This window comes from Pleurodeles waltl, chromosome 9 (assembly GCF_031143425.1).
Source record: "Pleurodeles waltl isolate 20211129_DDA chromosome 9, aPleWal1.hap1.20221129, whole genome shotgun sequence".
NCBI classification, from domain to species: Eukaryota; Metazoa; Chordata; class Amphibia; order Caudata; family Salamandridae; genus Pleurodeles; species Pleurodeles waltl.
The window spans coordinates 435284396-435298953 of NC_090448.1; the positions used below are offsets into that span (position 1 = coordinate 435284396).

At 45.0% G+C, this 14558-nt stretch overlaps 1 protein-coding gene across 1 annotated transcript in view; it reads right to left on the reverse strand.

Annotated features, from left to right (window-relative positions):
* The window catches only part of LOC138259481 (cytochrome P450 2F5-like), a 228646-nt gene that overhangs the window by 164936 nt on the left and 49152 nt on the right, over positions 1-14558 (reverse strand). Inside the window, exon 4 of the mRNA XM_069207251.1 lies at positions 7499-7659. Within this exon, the coding sequence (XP_069063352.1) occupies positions 7499-7659 (161 nt within the window). The remainder of the gene's footprint in view (positions 1-7498; positions 7660-14558) is intronic.

Below are 14558 nucleotides of genomic sequence, written 5' to 3' on the forward strand. Positions count from 1 at the left end.
AACCATTGATTGAGAGCTATCTGTTTTACTGCATGCTAACAGCATCAGAAAGAGTGCTTTCTACACAATGAAAACATGTCACATCATCCCATTCCTTGTACTTTGACATAAACTGCAGGCCATTTTTACACTTGTAATCTCCAAACTTGATTATGCCAACAGCCTATAACTTGGTGCACCCGCATTCATTATATGCAAAATACAACTCATCCAAAATGCTGCCACAAGGTGTCTTTTCCACCTTCACCCAAGAGAACGCATGACTCCAGGCTTATAATCTCTCCACTGACAACTTATTGTCCACAGAGCATCCCTTACCAATTTACCATAAGAAATATGTAAGAGGTGCTGCTTTCTCAGTACAAGCTGCCAATATATGGAACACACTACCAGTCAGCATTAGAAGCAGCCTAGAGAATATAACCTTCCAAAGGCAGTTGAAAACATTGCTATTTCCTAGCTAGCTGCACCACCCACATCTCAGCAACATAGTCCAGAGAATGGTTGCACCATTCAAGCACAACCCTCAGCTTAGAACCCACAAATTGTAACCTCAACCAGCAAACTGCTTTAAATATGCAGGTAAGCTAAGAAGGGCTGGCCTGTTTTTCACATTGGAATTATATAGTTATGTACTTACATACAGAACCGTTATGACCCACAATAATACTAAACCTTTAATGTGCAGTGGTCAGCAACATTTTGTACTTTTCAGCTCTTAAATTCACATAAGACATCTGCTATGAGGGCTGTTCATCAGGATGGCCAAAACACGACAGCCATCAACAAATATACTGGCATAGAATAGCTAAAGAAATGTGTCACACACTGCTGGACAATTTGTAAGACATTAAAATAGTTCATCTTAGCAGGTTGCAAATATCTCTACAATCTGAGAGCTGCTTTACGTCCCACAAAGACACACAGGCATGGGTTGTTACTAAAATGCCCATCCCAACAAATCTTTCCACATCTCCCTCCCTCAAACCATGCTGAGTTAAGACCACATCTATGCACAATATCTCAAATTGAAGCAGACTATATCATATGAAATAGCATAAAGAGACCTGTAGTGCTGTTTATAGCAACCAGCATACTGCGAACCATAAAACTGTGTGCTGTCTCTCACACTTCATCATCCACCACACTGCTGCACAGTGTGTCTCATGATAACCACACTACTGTGGTCATCACAAACGACATGGAAACACTTCCTACATAGGATGAAAATAAAGACATCATTCTTCCAGCACACGCCCTCTTCTGAGTAGCATGCTACTCAGACTCAGATTCAGGTTTTATTAATAAAGCGCATAGTTAATGAAAACCATTACACCAAAATATATTTTTAAATCATTGCAATAAGATATTTATATGCTAAAATTGTAAATGCTTTGAGAACAAGGTATTTCACATCTTCTCAGTGATAAAGTGTCTCATTATTACAGATGTGGCCTGTCCACTGGGCAGCTACTTCATATCCTGTGTTGCTTCAACCTGTAGTTGTTGCTTTGCACTCACCGACTGGGCCTTACTTTCACCAAAAATAACTGTGCAAATTTAATAACCCTTATTTTCAGACGGGTATTTTTTGAGTTTAGGCTCTGTATGAGGTCTTGTCTACAAGCTGTAGCTCCGGTTTTTTCCTGCCTGCAAGTACCGCCGAGCAAACAGATAAAATGTGAACCTTGGACTCTTTACTCGCTCCACGGAGCCTGCATTCCTCCCTCTCGTCTGTCTTGGAACAGGCAAGCATCTGATTTTGGGTGGGCTCGACACCAAAGTGCAGATGCATGAATGCTAACTACAGATGGAATGGGTATCCTTAGTCGAAGTAAGACTGAGGTTTTAAAACTTTGTAGAAGGTAATAATTTGCCAGGCATGCCGCTTCATAGCCAGGGTGACGTTATCCCCCTGAAAGGAAAGTGACCTGGTCTTATAATTAATATATTTCTTAACATCTTAGGGTGAGATTTGCACGTCCTATATATTTTCTGTGTGGAGGGAGTTTATTACATTCTTTAGATAGCCGTTTAAACCCTCTTTTGATTTGCCTGAGTTTATTTCCTGCCAGACCCAGGCTGATATGGTGTTGCTTTTGGCATTGCAGAAGCAGTGGCACATTTTCAGGAAGGCTTTTTTGATGGCCCAGCGATGTTTCGTGATGCTGAATTCAAGGCGCAGCTGGGCCTTCGTGGTGTAGTTAGGCAACTTAAAAACTCAGTGTAGGAAAGTACCATCTTGCCTGGCATGTTACCCCCATTTTTCACTGTATATATGTTGTTTTAGTTGTATGTGTCACTGGGACCCTGGTAACCCAGGGCCCCAGTGCTCATAAGTGTGCCTGAATGTGTTACCTGTGTAGTGACTAACTGTCTCACTGAGGCTCTGCTAATCAGAACCTCAGTGGTTATGCTCTCTCATTTCTTTCTAAATTGTCACTAACAGGCTAGTGACCATTTTTACCAATTTACATTGGCTTACTGGAACACCCTTATAATTCCCTAGTATATGGTACTGAGGTACCCAGGGTATTGGGGTTCCAGGAGATCCCTATGGGCTGCAGCATTTCTTTTGCCACCCATAGGGAGCTCTGACAATTCTTACACAGGCCTGCCACTGCAGCCTGAGTGAAATAACGTCCACGTTATTTCACAGCCATTTTACACTGCACTTAAGTAACTTATAAGTCACCTATATGTCTAACCTTTACCTGGTAAAGGTTAGGTGCAAAGTTACTTAGTGAGAGGGCACCCTGGCACTAGCCAAGGTGCCCCCACATTGTTCAGAGCCAATTCACTGAACTTTGTGAGTGCGGGGACACCATTACACGCGTGCACTACATATAGGTCACTACCTATATGTAGCTTCACCATGGTAACTCCGAATATGGCCATGTAACATGTCTATGATCATGGAATTGCCCCCTCTATGCCATCCTGGCATTGTTGGTACAATTCCATGATCCCAGTGGTCTGTAGCACAGACCCTGGTACTGCCAGACTGCCCTTCCTGGGGTTTCTCTGCAGCTGCTGCTGCTGCCAACCCCTCAGACAGGCAGCTGCCCTCCTGGGGTCCAGCCAGGCCTGGCCCAGGATGGCAGAACAAAGAACTTCCTCTGAGAGAGGGTGTGACACCCTCTCCCTTTGGAAAATGGTGTGAAGGCAGGGGAGGAGTAGCCTCCCCCAGCCTCTGGAAATGCTTTGTTGGGCACAGATGTGCCCAATTCTGCATAAGCCAGTCTACACCGGTTCAGGGACCCCTTAGCCCCTGCTCTGGCGCGAAACTGGACAAAGGAAAGGGGAGTGACCACTCCCCTGACCTGCACCTCCCCTGGGAGGTGTCCAGAGCTCCTCCAGTGTGCTCCAGACCTCTGCCATCTTGGAAACAGAGGTGCTGCTGGCACACTGGACTGCTCTGAGTGGCCAGTGCCACCAGGTGACGTCAGAGACTCCTTGTGATAGGCTCCTTCAGGTGTTAGTAGCCTTTCCTCTCTCCTAGGTAGCCAAACCCTCTTTTCTGGCTATTTAGGGTCTCTGTCTCTGGGGAAACTTTAGATAACGAATGCATGAGCTCAGCCGAGTTCCTCTGCATCTCCCTCTTCACCTTCTGATAAGGAATCGACCGCTGACCGCGCTGGAAGCCTGCAAACCTGCAACATAGTAGCAAAGACGACTACTGCAACTCTGTAACGCTGATCCTGCCACCTTCTCGACTGTTTTCCTGCTTTTGCATGCTGTGGGGGTAGTCTGCCTCCTCTCTGCACCAGAAGCTCCGAAGAAATCTCCCGTGGGTCGACGGAATCGTCCCCCTGCAACCGCAGGCACCAAAAAGCTGCATTACCGGTCCCTTGGGTCTCTTCTCAGCACGACGAGCGAGGTCCCTCGAATCCAGCGACACCGTCCAAGTGACCCCCACAGTCCAGTGACTCTTCAGCCCAAGTTTGGTGGAGGTAAGTCCTTGCCTCACCTCGCTGGGCTGCATTGCTGGGAACCGCGACTTTGCAAGCTTCTCCGGCCCCTGTGCACTTCCGGCGGAAATCCTTCGTGCACAGCCAAGCCTGGGTCCACGGCACTCTAACCTGCATTGCACGACTTTCTAAGTTGGTCTCCGGCGACGTGGGACTCCTTTGTGCAACTTCGGCGAGCACCGTTTCACGCATCCTTGTAGTGCCTGTTTCTGGCACTTCTCTGGGTGCTACCTGCTTCAGCGAGGGCTCTTTGTCTTGCTCGACGTCCCCTCTCTCTGCAGGTCCAATTTGCGACCTTCTGGTCCCTCCTGGGCCCCAGCTGCGTCCAAAAACGCCAAACGCACGATTTGCGTGTAGCAAGGCTTGTTGGCGTCCATCCGGCGGGAAAACACTTCTGCACGACTCTCCAAGGCGTGGGGGATCCATCCTCCAAAGGGGAAGTCTCTAGCCCTTGTCGTTCCTGCAGTATTCACAGTTCTTCAGCCTAGTAAGAGCTTCTTTGCACCAACCGCTGGCATTTCTTGGGCATCTGCCCATCTCCGAGTTGCTTGTGACTTTTGGACTTGGTCCCCTTGTTCCACAGGTACCCTCAGTCAGGAATCCATCGTTGTTGCATTGCTGATTTGTGTTTTCCTTGCATTCTCCCTCTAACACGACTATTTTGTCCTTAGGGGAACTTTGGTGCACTTTGCACTCACTTTTCAGGGTCTTGGGGAGGGTTATTTTTCTAACTCTCACTATTTTCTAATAGTCCCAGCGACCCTCTACAAGGTCACATAGGTTTGGGGTCCATTCGTGGTTCGCATTCCACTTCTGGAGTATATGGTTTGTGTTGCCCCTATCCCTATGTTTCCCCATTGCATCCTATTGTAACTATGCATTGTTTGCACTGTTTTCTAAGACTATACTGCATATTTTTGCTATTGTGTATATATATCTTGTGTATATTTCCTATCCTCTCACTGAGGGTACACTCTAAGATACTTTGGCATATTGTCATAAAAATAAAGTACCTTTATTTTTAGTATAACTGTGTATTGTGTTTTCTTATGATATTGTGCATATGACACTAAGTGGTACTGTAGTAGCTTCACACGTCTCCTAGTTCAGCCTAAGCTGCTCTGCTAAGCTACCATTATCTATCAGCCTAAGCTGCTAGACACCCTATACACTAATAAGGGATAACTGGGCCTGGTGCAAGGTGCAAGTACCCCTTGGTACTCACTACAAGCCAGTACCTCAGTACCATATACTAGGGAATTATAAGGGTGTTCCAGTAAGCCAATGTAAATTGGTAAAATTGGTCACTAGCCTGTTAGTGACAATTTGTAAAGAGAGAGCACAACCACTGAGGTTCTGATTAGCAGAGCCTCAGTGAAACAGTTAGGCATCACACAGGGAACACATACCTATAGGTCACAAACTTATGAGCCCCCGGGGTCCTGACTAGCAGGGTCCCAGTGACACATAACAAACATACTGAAAACATAGGGTTTTCACTATGAGCACTGGGCCCTGGCAAGCAGGATACCAGTGAGACAGTGAAAACACCCTGACATACACTCACAAACAGGCCCAAAGTGGGGGTAACAAGGCTAGAAAGAGGCTACTTTCTCACACTCGAGCTGCTTGGAGTGACCGGACATGCGGGTATCCTCCAATGAGAACTCCTCTTACATCCTCTACCTTGGGGAGTAATACATAACAGCAACCACAGAGTTTGGCGAATACTTGGGACTGATGACCCAATGTAATCATCTTATACCACTGACACATGAACTTTAAGTCCGAATAACTCTTTATTTGGATAATAGTCTGTAAAGGATTGCTTTACTTTGTAAATTGAAGTACCTGAAAGCAACACTATCTAAGCCAAACATCTGAGGTCTTTTAGACCAAACATTGCTTAAAAGTTATACATCCTCTACATCATTGATCGGTGCAGTCTCGTTTATGACCGATACCCCTCTGGTCCTCCTTTCTTAAGAAACAAGTTAAAAGGTGGTTTGACTTCTTGGACTCAAAAACCAGCTCCGGATCTTTTTGTTTTAATTTCTACCATATGTCATACTGAAGTGTCACTCTGTCATGCCTGGTAACTTTAATTTAGAACCCGTGTAATCTCTTCCTAAAGAAACTGTCCCTCCACCTTTCCCTAAAAGACTGTCAGCCGTCTGCAGACCTGAATATTCCATCATGCCTTTCTATACAGTCTAAACGTCACCAAGGTATTTAGTTTGTCTTGTTGCTGTTCCTTTGGCAGTTTGAGGAGAAAAAAAGACTAGCAACATGCATTGCTTTAGATATACCCCACAATAAACCAGCACCAAGAGGCAATGAAGTAGTTGATGCTGAATGCCTCTTGGAAGCAACATCTCCTTTATGACGGCCATGTTACAGTGCTCACCATCTACAGACGTACTGTGTGTTTTCAGTGAGCTCCTTCAATGATGGAAAAGCAGAACTGATCAAGACCATCAAAAAAATATATATTTCATAACGTTGTTCCCTGGAAAGATTCTAAAATTAAATACGTCTATGCATTCTCCGTCCTACCTAGCACATGACCCTACAGTGCAAGTCTCCCCCACTCTTCACTAATTAGCCTTCTACATCCCTCAAGGGTGTCTCGTGGGTGTCTCGCACAATATAACTAGCATAATGCAATTGGATTAGTAGTGTTTTAGGTATAACCCTACCCATTGTACAATCGTCATAATCTATTTTGACAATGTCACAAGTAAGATACTCAAATATTGTTCTATTGTTACTAACAATAAAGGGGGTCATTCTGACCCTGGCGGTAAATACCGCCAGGGCGGAGGTTGGCGGTAGCACCGCCAACAGGCTGGCGGTGCACCGCCGGGCATTCTGACCGCGGCGGTACAGCCGCGGCCAGAAGCGGAAAGCCGGCGGTGTACCGCCGACTTTCCGCTGCCCATGGGAATCCGCCATGGCGGCGCAGCTTGCTGCGCCGCCATGGGGATTCTGACACCGCATACCGCCATCCTGTTCCTGGCGGTTCGCCCGCCAGGAACAGGATGGCGGTATGGGGTGCCGTGGGGCCCCTGGGGGCCCCTGCAGTGCCCATGCCAATGGCATGGGCACTGCAGGGGCCCCCGTAAGAGGGCCCCACAAAGAATTTCAGTGTCTGCTTTGCAGACACTGAAATTCGCGACGGGTACAACTGCACCCGTCGCACCTTCCCACTCCGCCGGCTCCATTCTGAGCCGGCGTCCTCGTGGGAAGGGTGTTTCCCGCTGGGCTGGCGGGCGGACTTTCGGCGGTCGCCCGCCAGCCCAGTGGGAAACCCAGAATGACCGCTGCGGTCTTTTGACCGCGGTACGGTCTTCTGGCGGTTCCCGCTTGGCGGGCGGCGGTAGTCTTACTTGCACTATTCTTTTAAGGAAAAGGGTGCATGTGAAATGGGAATAAATACCAGATTACACACTTTTAATACATGCATCGCTCATAACGCATGTGTGATTACATTTTCACTAACATCATCAATTAAATTCACTCATTACCGTTCCCCAAATAGAGCTGATGAGCTGGAAGTTCTCATTGATCAGGCTGAGCAACGTTCGAAAATCTTCATCTTCATAGTCAAAGCGGTTGCCAAAAACAATGGAGCAGATGACATTGGAGACAGCGCGACTCAGATACAAAGTAGGATCAAAGGGCAATGCTGGAAGGAATGAAGGACAATAGAGTATGTGGATGTTCACAGAAAATATAGCACACAATTCCACTAAAAAGAAAAGAATCAGTAAAAAAAGTAAAGATTTCCGGAAGTATAACTCACATATACTAAAGTTGTATTCCTCTAAAAGAGTCATATGTCATTTACCAAGTGTGCTTTTCCTAAAATTAAGATTTCTGTATTCGGATGAATAATGATTAAAAAAGGAACACACATAATCATATAATGCAGAATTTGATTACATTTTCCTGTTATGTCACATTGAAAATTGCACTCCTTACCGCTACAGTGAAATGCACCTGTCAACCTTGTAGTGTGACAACACCAGCAACACCAAAATACGTTTCTTTCCCACGTGTTCACAGTCAAAAATCATAGAAAGAAGCTGAAAGCCTCATGTATTATTCCCATTTGTACACCTGAGATGTGCACCAACAAAATTTGCAGTCGAGAATGCAATTTGCAATGTGGCCTATGGGCAAGTAGGTTGCATCACAAATTATATGAGGTGTGCAAAATGGCCTGCCTCACCAATTTTAATTAGGCAGAATTGGTTTGTGACTCATAGTGAAAAGTCTGCAAATGCTGGAGTCCTGCTTGGAATAGCAGACTTCCATCTATCATTCAAAATTGCAGGGTCCTGCTTTTGTGACACTCATCCTGTGAGAAAATGGATTATTAGTCTTTCCCAAGTAGCAGGTCTAAAATCTGTTATGTTCAACACACAAATTCAATAAATGAACAAGAATTCAACCTCTAGGAGCTAGGGATAGTGCAGACGGGCTTAAAGCAAGAAAAGATTTATGAAGTTTTTAGCAGTATCTAAACAAACAAAAAAGTCAAAATGCAACATAATAAAAATCCTAAAACTAATTTTCAACAATAGGGGAAAACAGTACAAAGAATAATAATAAAACCAAAACAACTAAAATCCAATAAAGCGAACCAGGGAAATGAATTTTCATAGTTTTTTGGCAAAACACACTAAGAAAAAGTAAAACATCAATCAGAAGTAACTGTTTGCCATTGACAGGACCTAGGAATTATTCCTTACCAACCTCTATAGAGCAAATGTTGGCTACACCAAGCAGGACGTACCTGTCAAAGATTTCATCGACTGAAATCAAAATCAGGCAAAGTCATCTCAAAATTTGATAGCCATTGAATGACATCCTGCTGAAGCTGTATAAAAATAAAATCTCCAAGCGGGAAAATTACAATTTTGTGGCCTTAAAAGACCTCTCATTGGAAGCATAATCTTTGCGCCTTTCCTGATCAATATTTCTACTTTTGGACTTAGTTTCTGCTGAAGAGCTCAAAATCCCCTAGTGGAGCAAACTTTGAAGCTGCATTTAATAAAGTCATCTTGCATTTGGACACCTTTGCTGCAACGTCCGCTGATGCTCTGGAGGAATCAAAAGGCAAAACTTCTCACACTCTGTGGAGCAGATCCTCTTGGTCTCTTCTAAAGCTGCCAAGATCTCAGGGGCAGCAAGCACTTAAGGGTCAGGGATCACTCAGAGATCACCAACAGGGTCCAGTCCAGGGCCAGCTGCTACTGGTCAGTTAGATACTCCAGGAAAAAGATATCTCACAGCTTGTTGTGTCCTGCAACCACACAGGAGTTCAGCCAACTGACCCTTTGAGTCCTCTGCAAACAACTGGAACACAAATTGAGAATGAGCCAGGACAATGCAGACAGAAGAACGTTCAAATCTGACCTGAGATACTAACACCAAATGATACAGACCATCAAACATGCTGCTCTGGTGGACCACATCGATGCCCGTACCAACAAAAGCAAATAAATCTTCAAGATTGTGAAAGATTTCACCGCACCATCGGCCGACTCCAACTCGATCCCCCCCTCGCAGAACCTCTGCAACAATGTCTCTCAATTTTTCAGCAAGAAAATCACAGCCATTTACAGCTACGTCAGCCCGCAGCCAGACCTGGCAGAATTTGTCAAATACCTTCCTATCTTATGTAAAAATCAATGCTAACCACATTTCCTGTCATCAACCCACTAGAAACCGGGGCCACAATGAAGTCAATCCATTTAGGGGCCCCATTGGAACCCTTTCCCACCACACCTACTCCAGGGGACTGCAACCTATCAGCAGAATGTTCACACCCATCTGAGTGCCTCCATCTCCTGCGACCTTCGCAGATGCTTGGAAACAAGCAACTGTCCTCCCATTGCTGAAGAAACCCTCTGCAAAAATGGCAATACCTGCAAACTACTCACCACTCTCCCTGCTCCCTTTTTTAGCCAAGGTCTTAGAGGAAATCATCAATAGACACCTCACAATGACCACCAACTACTTGACACCACTCACTCTGGTTTCAGATACAACCACAGCATGGAAACTGCCCTCATTGCCACCATGGATGACATCCCCATCACTCTGGACAGAGGAGGCATGGCAATTCTCATTCTCCTGGATCTCTCTGCAGCATTTGCCAGTTTTCCACTCCATCCTCATTCAATGCCTACGCAACACCAGAATCCAAGGACACACGCTCTAATGGATCTGCTCCTTCCTGACTGGAAAAACCCAGTTATTAAGCCTGGCATTGTACACCTCAGTCGCTGTCAGCCTCATCTGCAGAGTTCCACAAAGATTTGCCATGAGTCAGAACATCTTCAACTGATACATGACTCCTCTAGTCAACATTATCCACCCTCACAATATCAACATCCTATCCTAAGCCAACAACACACAATTCATTCTCTCTCTCATGGACAAAACACCCAGGACCCAGATCAAGTTCAACGCCTGCATGGCTCAAATTGCCTAATGAATGAAGACCAGCTGTCTAAAGGTGAACACAGATTTGTGATCTTCGGAAAGAGCACATCACTATGGGGCTCCCTCTGGTGGACAATAAGATTAGGACACACACCCATCACCACCGCCCATACCAAGAACCTTGGGATCATTACCGACAACAAAGTAAACATGGTCACCAAAGTCAGTGCCATCAGAGCCTCATGATACCATACCCCGAAAATGCCGAAGAAGATTTTCAAACGGCTTCCAATTAGCAATCATAAAACAGTGACCCACTTCTTGGTCATAAGAACAATAATTTTGTGGGGACACAGTCTATGCCGGGATCAAAGAGCACAACACTCACATCACACCACACCTGAAGGAGAACCATTGGCTCCCCGTTCACTACCAAGCACAATTCAAACTCCTCACCCACACTTTCAAGGCACTACATACGACTGGACCACCACACCTAAACAACCACATCTGCTTTCACAAAACTTCCAGACACCTTTGATTGTCTGGACAAATCCCACACATACTGCCTTCTCCTACATTTCTCCTAAAACATGGAACAACCAGTCCCAACATATAAGAGCCTCTTTGTCATTTCTTGAATTCTGCAAGTATCTGATGACCTGACATGTTGACTAGTCCCACTAAGCGCCTCAACTCACACCTTCTATGCACCAGGATACCCTCCCAGATGATTGTGCGCTCTACAAATCTGCATAACATAACACTTCTCAGTCCTGGGAACAGTGGGAGCAGTCCTTCCCTTCAGTTCTTCACATAGGTTCCAGATAGTGAGTCCACTCCTCTTGTTTTCTTCCTCCAGCCCAAATGCGTTATCATGAGCTGTGGATGAGGTACCATTTTTGTAGAATTCAATATCTGTGTAGGGAGATCACTCCTAGACATTGAGAAAAAAAGCTGTCATGGGCAAGCCTCCTAAATGTTGCAGCACATCCTGTTTGCCTTACTGCAAGCTTTCCCACAGTGCACTATTCAGGGGCAAACCCAATATGGAACTTATCTGCCCTTGGAGACTACTGGTATGCCAGCCAAGGGTGTGTTAAGACAAATGTGCAGTTCCTTCCTTCTCAACTACAACAAATGAGTCCTGGGACCAGCTCCCTATTTCATTGAGCTGGTGCCAAGCTGGGTACAATTGACCTGGGACAAAGGCTTCCTTTCTTCAGGTCTCCTTTTACACTTAACCATGAATCTGAAGGCTTCACAATGGGCCCCTTCAAGTTACTGAAGTTCCTGAAACATCACCAGCTCTTCTTTCTGAGTTGATAGGAGTCACATTCCTCACACCCATGTGTTACTGCCAAAATCCTAAACCATTGTTTCTCATTAAGGAAGCCCTGGTAGGGGGTTAGCTGCTGGCAGGGTAATGCTAATTGGGCAATTAAGGGTTGTGGCAGTCATAGGGCTTCATTATCACCCTGGCGGTATAAGAAATGCCAGGGTCACCACTGCAGTTGGACCACCGCCAATGAGGTGGTCCAAGCGTCATATTACGACCACAGTGGCAGCACCACGGTCGGAACGCCAGTACCGCCAGACAGCGATTTCATGGTGGTAATACTGCCATGAAAAGGCTGGCAGAGATGGAGTGCAGGGGGCCTCAGGGGGCCCCTGCACTGCCCAAGCACTTGGCATGGGCAGTGCAGGGACCCCCCTGACCAGCCCTGTTTCAATGTTCAAGTGACCATTGTGATGGGTGCTGGTGCACCCTAAGCACTACAGCATTGCCGCAGGCTGTAATGCGAGCCGGAGACAATGCTGTAGGTCGTTTCCCACTGGGCCAGCGGGCAGAAACTGAGTTTCCACCCACTAACCCAGCGGGAAACTCGGAAAGGGCCCAGCAGGGAGGCTGCCACACTGGTGGCAACCTACCTGTCGGGACTTTGGCGGACAGTCTTCTCCATCTGCCAAAGTCATAATAAGGCCCATAGTGTTCATCATCACTTAGATTTTCAATAAGCAATAAAAAATATTGGTTGAATCATTTTAGTAGCTTGTCCCAAACAAAAGATATCAGATATATAATTTCACAAAGAATATAATATTGGGGGGCTATAACTGGTGAATTTCCAAGGTTTTGTGCAAGTAAATTTGGGAAGGTGGTGGTGCCTGGGGCTGCGAGGGACCACATGACTCCCCCGCACAAACTTCTTATTTAGCCCTGGGGTGGCGGCGGTCCCAGTGCTCTCGTCGGGAGGCCATATAGCCTCCCCAATATGAAAGTATTAATTTTCCCTGGGGAGGTGGTGGTCTCTGGGGTGCGGGGATGGCCCGCATAGCACCCCGACATTTTTCATTCTTACCGCTTTGGGGAGATGGTAGGCCCTAGGGCTAATAGAGGCCCTAAAAGAGGTCCCCTGTTCCCCCTCCTTTATTAAAGCCCACCTGGCCCACCCAGGGGCTAAAACAATTGAAAGAAAAGGCCAGAAAACCACACTTTAAAAAAAAAAAGTCAGAAAAATCCACGCATACCGATCTACAGATATTTATGACGTTTAAAAAAAAATGCTTTTTAGCCCTGGTGAGGTACCACTGGGACCCCAGCACCAGAGCTAAGGGGTTAGAGTGTCCCTACCCTGGGCCCTTTTCTTTTTTTTTACTTCTTTTCTGGGACTCAGCTGAAGCTGAGTCCTAAGATGCCTGACAACCCTTCATGCTTGAAGTGTTGGCAACCAATCAGATATCAGCAAGGGGACAGTTGGATCCGCAGAGAATCCGCATCTCTACATATCTATATTTGTAAACTCTAATTTCTCCAAAACTACTGAAGGTATTTACAACAAATCACAAAAAACACACTTTCTGGACCAAGAGGTAGGTTTTAGCTAAATTTGGTGTAATTCTGTTCAGCGGGTCCGGCTGTAGTTGTGTTAAAAAATGTGAAAAATCCCATTAACGCAAAATGAGTTTTGGGATTCCCCCTTATTCTTGGCCCCCGCTAAAACTTTCAACACAGCAGCTTAACTGACCAAAGTATAATTGTTGTATATATATATATATATATATATATAAATATATATATTTACTGAAAAAAATCAAAGGTTGCAGGGAAGTTATAGTTAGAAAATAGAATTTAAAAAATCCATAGTAATTTACTGAAAAAAACAGAGGTTACATCGATGTTATAGTTAGGCTCACATTTTAAATGTACAAAACCATAGAGATTTACCTGTTATAGTTAGTTATGTAACACTATGAAGGGGTGAGAGGAGATTCTTTGCCGCCTGGCTTCCCACTAACTAATTAACTAACACTAGAGGATAGAAAAACAGCGCTCAACCACAATTTGTGGCATGCTTCATCATAGGGCCCTGCTACCACAGTCCAAGAAATGCCCAATCGGAGTGGAGCAGAAATGATAGGGAGACATGAAAACACACATCAAAGACAACAGTAACATACGGGTACCAAAGACGAATGACAGAGAGTAAAACTGTCTCAGGCCAGTCACTCTATACAATTTATTCCAGTGCCGCCTGGGCAGGGTAAAAATAATAAATGGTGGTGTTATCAGGAACTAATTACCTGTACACCCCAGTGTCTGTGAAGGGTCACTAGACACTGGGGGTAGCAGGGCCCTATGATGAAGCATGCCACAAATTGTGGGTGAGGGCTGTTTAACACACTGATGATTACCCCTAGGGGGTTTCTTACACCGGTTGTCTTTCTGTCTTCTAGTGTTCAATTTCAAATCAATCTTTATTTGGATATTACTCCATAAAAGATATACAATTTCTTTAAAAAAAACAAATATAGCATGCAATAAAATATTTCTACACAGTGATAATAACTAAATAAAAACCTTCATATTAACAAGTTTGGCCACTATTTGTTCTCATAACAGAGGATTTCTAGGTACCTAAACTTTTTCCTCCATTCTATAGCACATAGAATATATTTTGGCACTGCATAACGTTTCTCTTTAGTATCCAATTTGTATAAATAATTAAAAGCTTCTCTACAATAAAACAATTTGTTAGTGGCGAATAGAGGTTTTAATTTGTTTTTCCTAATATCATGATATAGTCTGCAAGATATAATAAAGTGCGTTGTGGATTGTGCAAATCATCC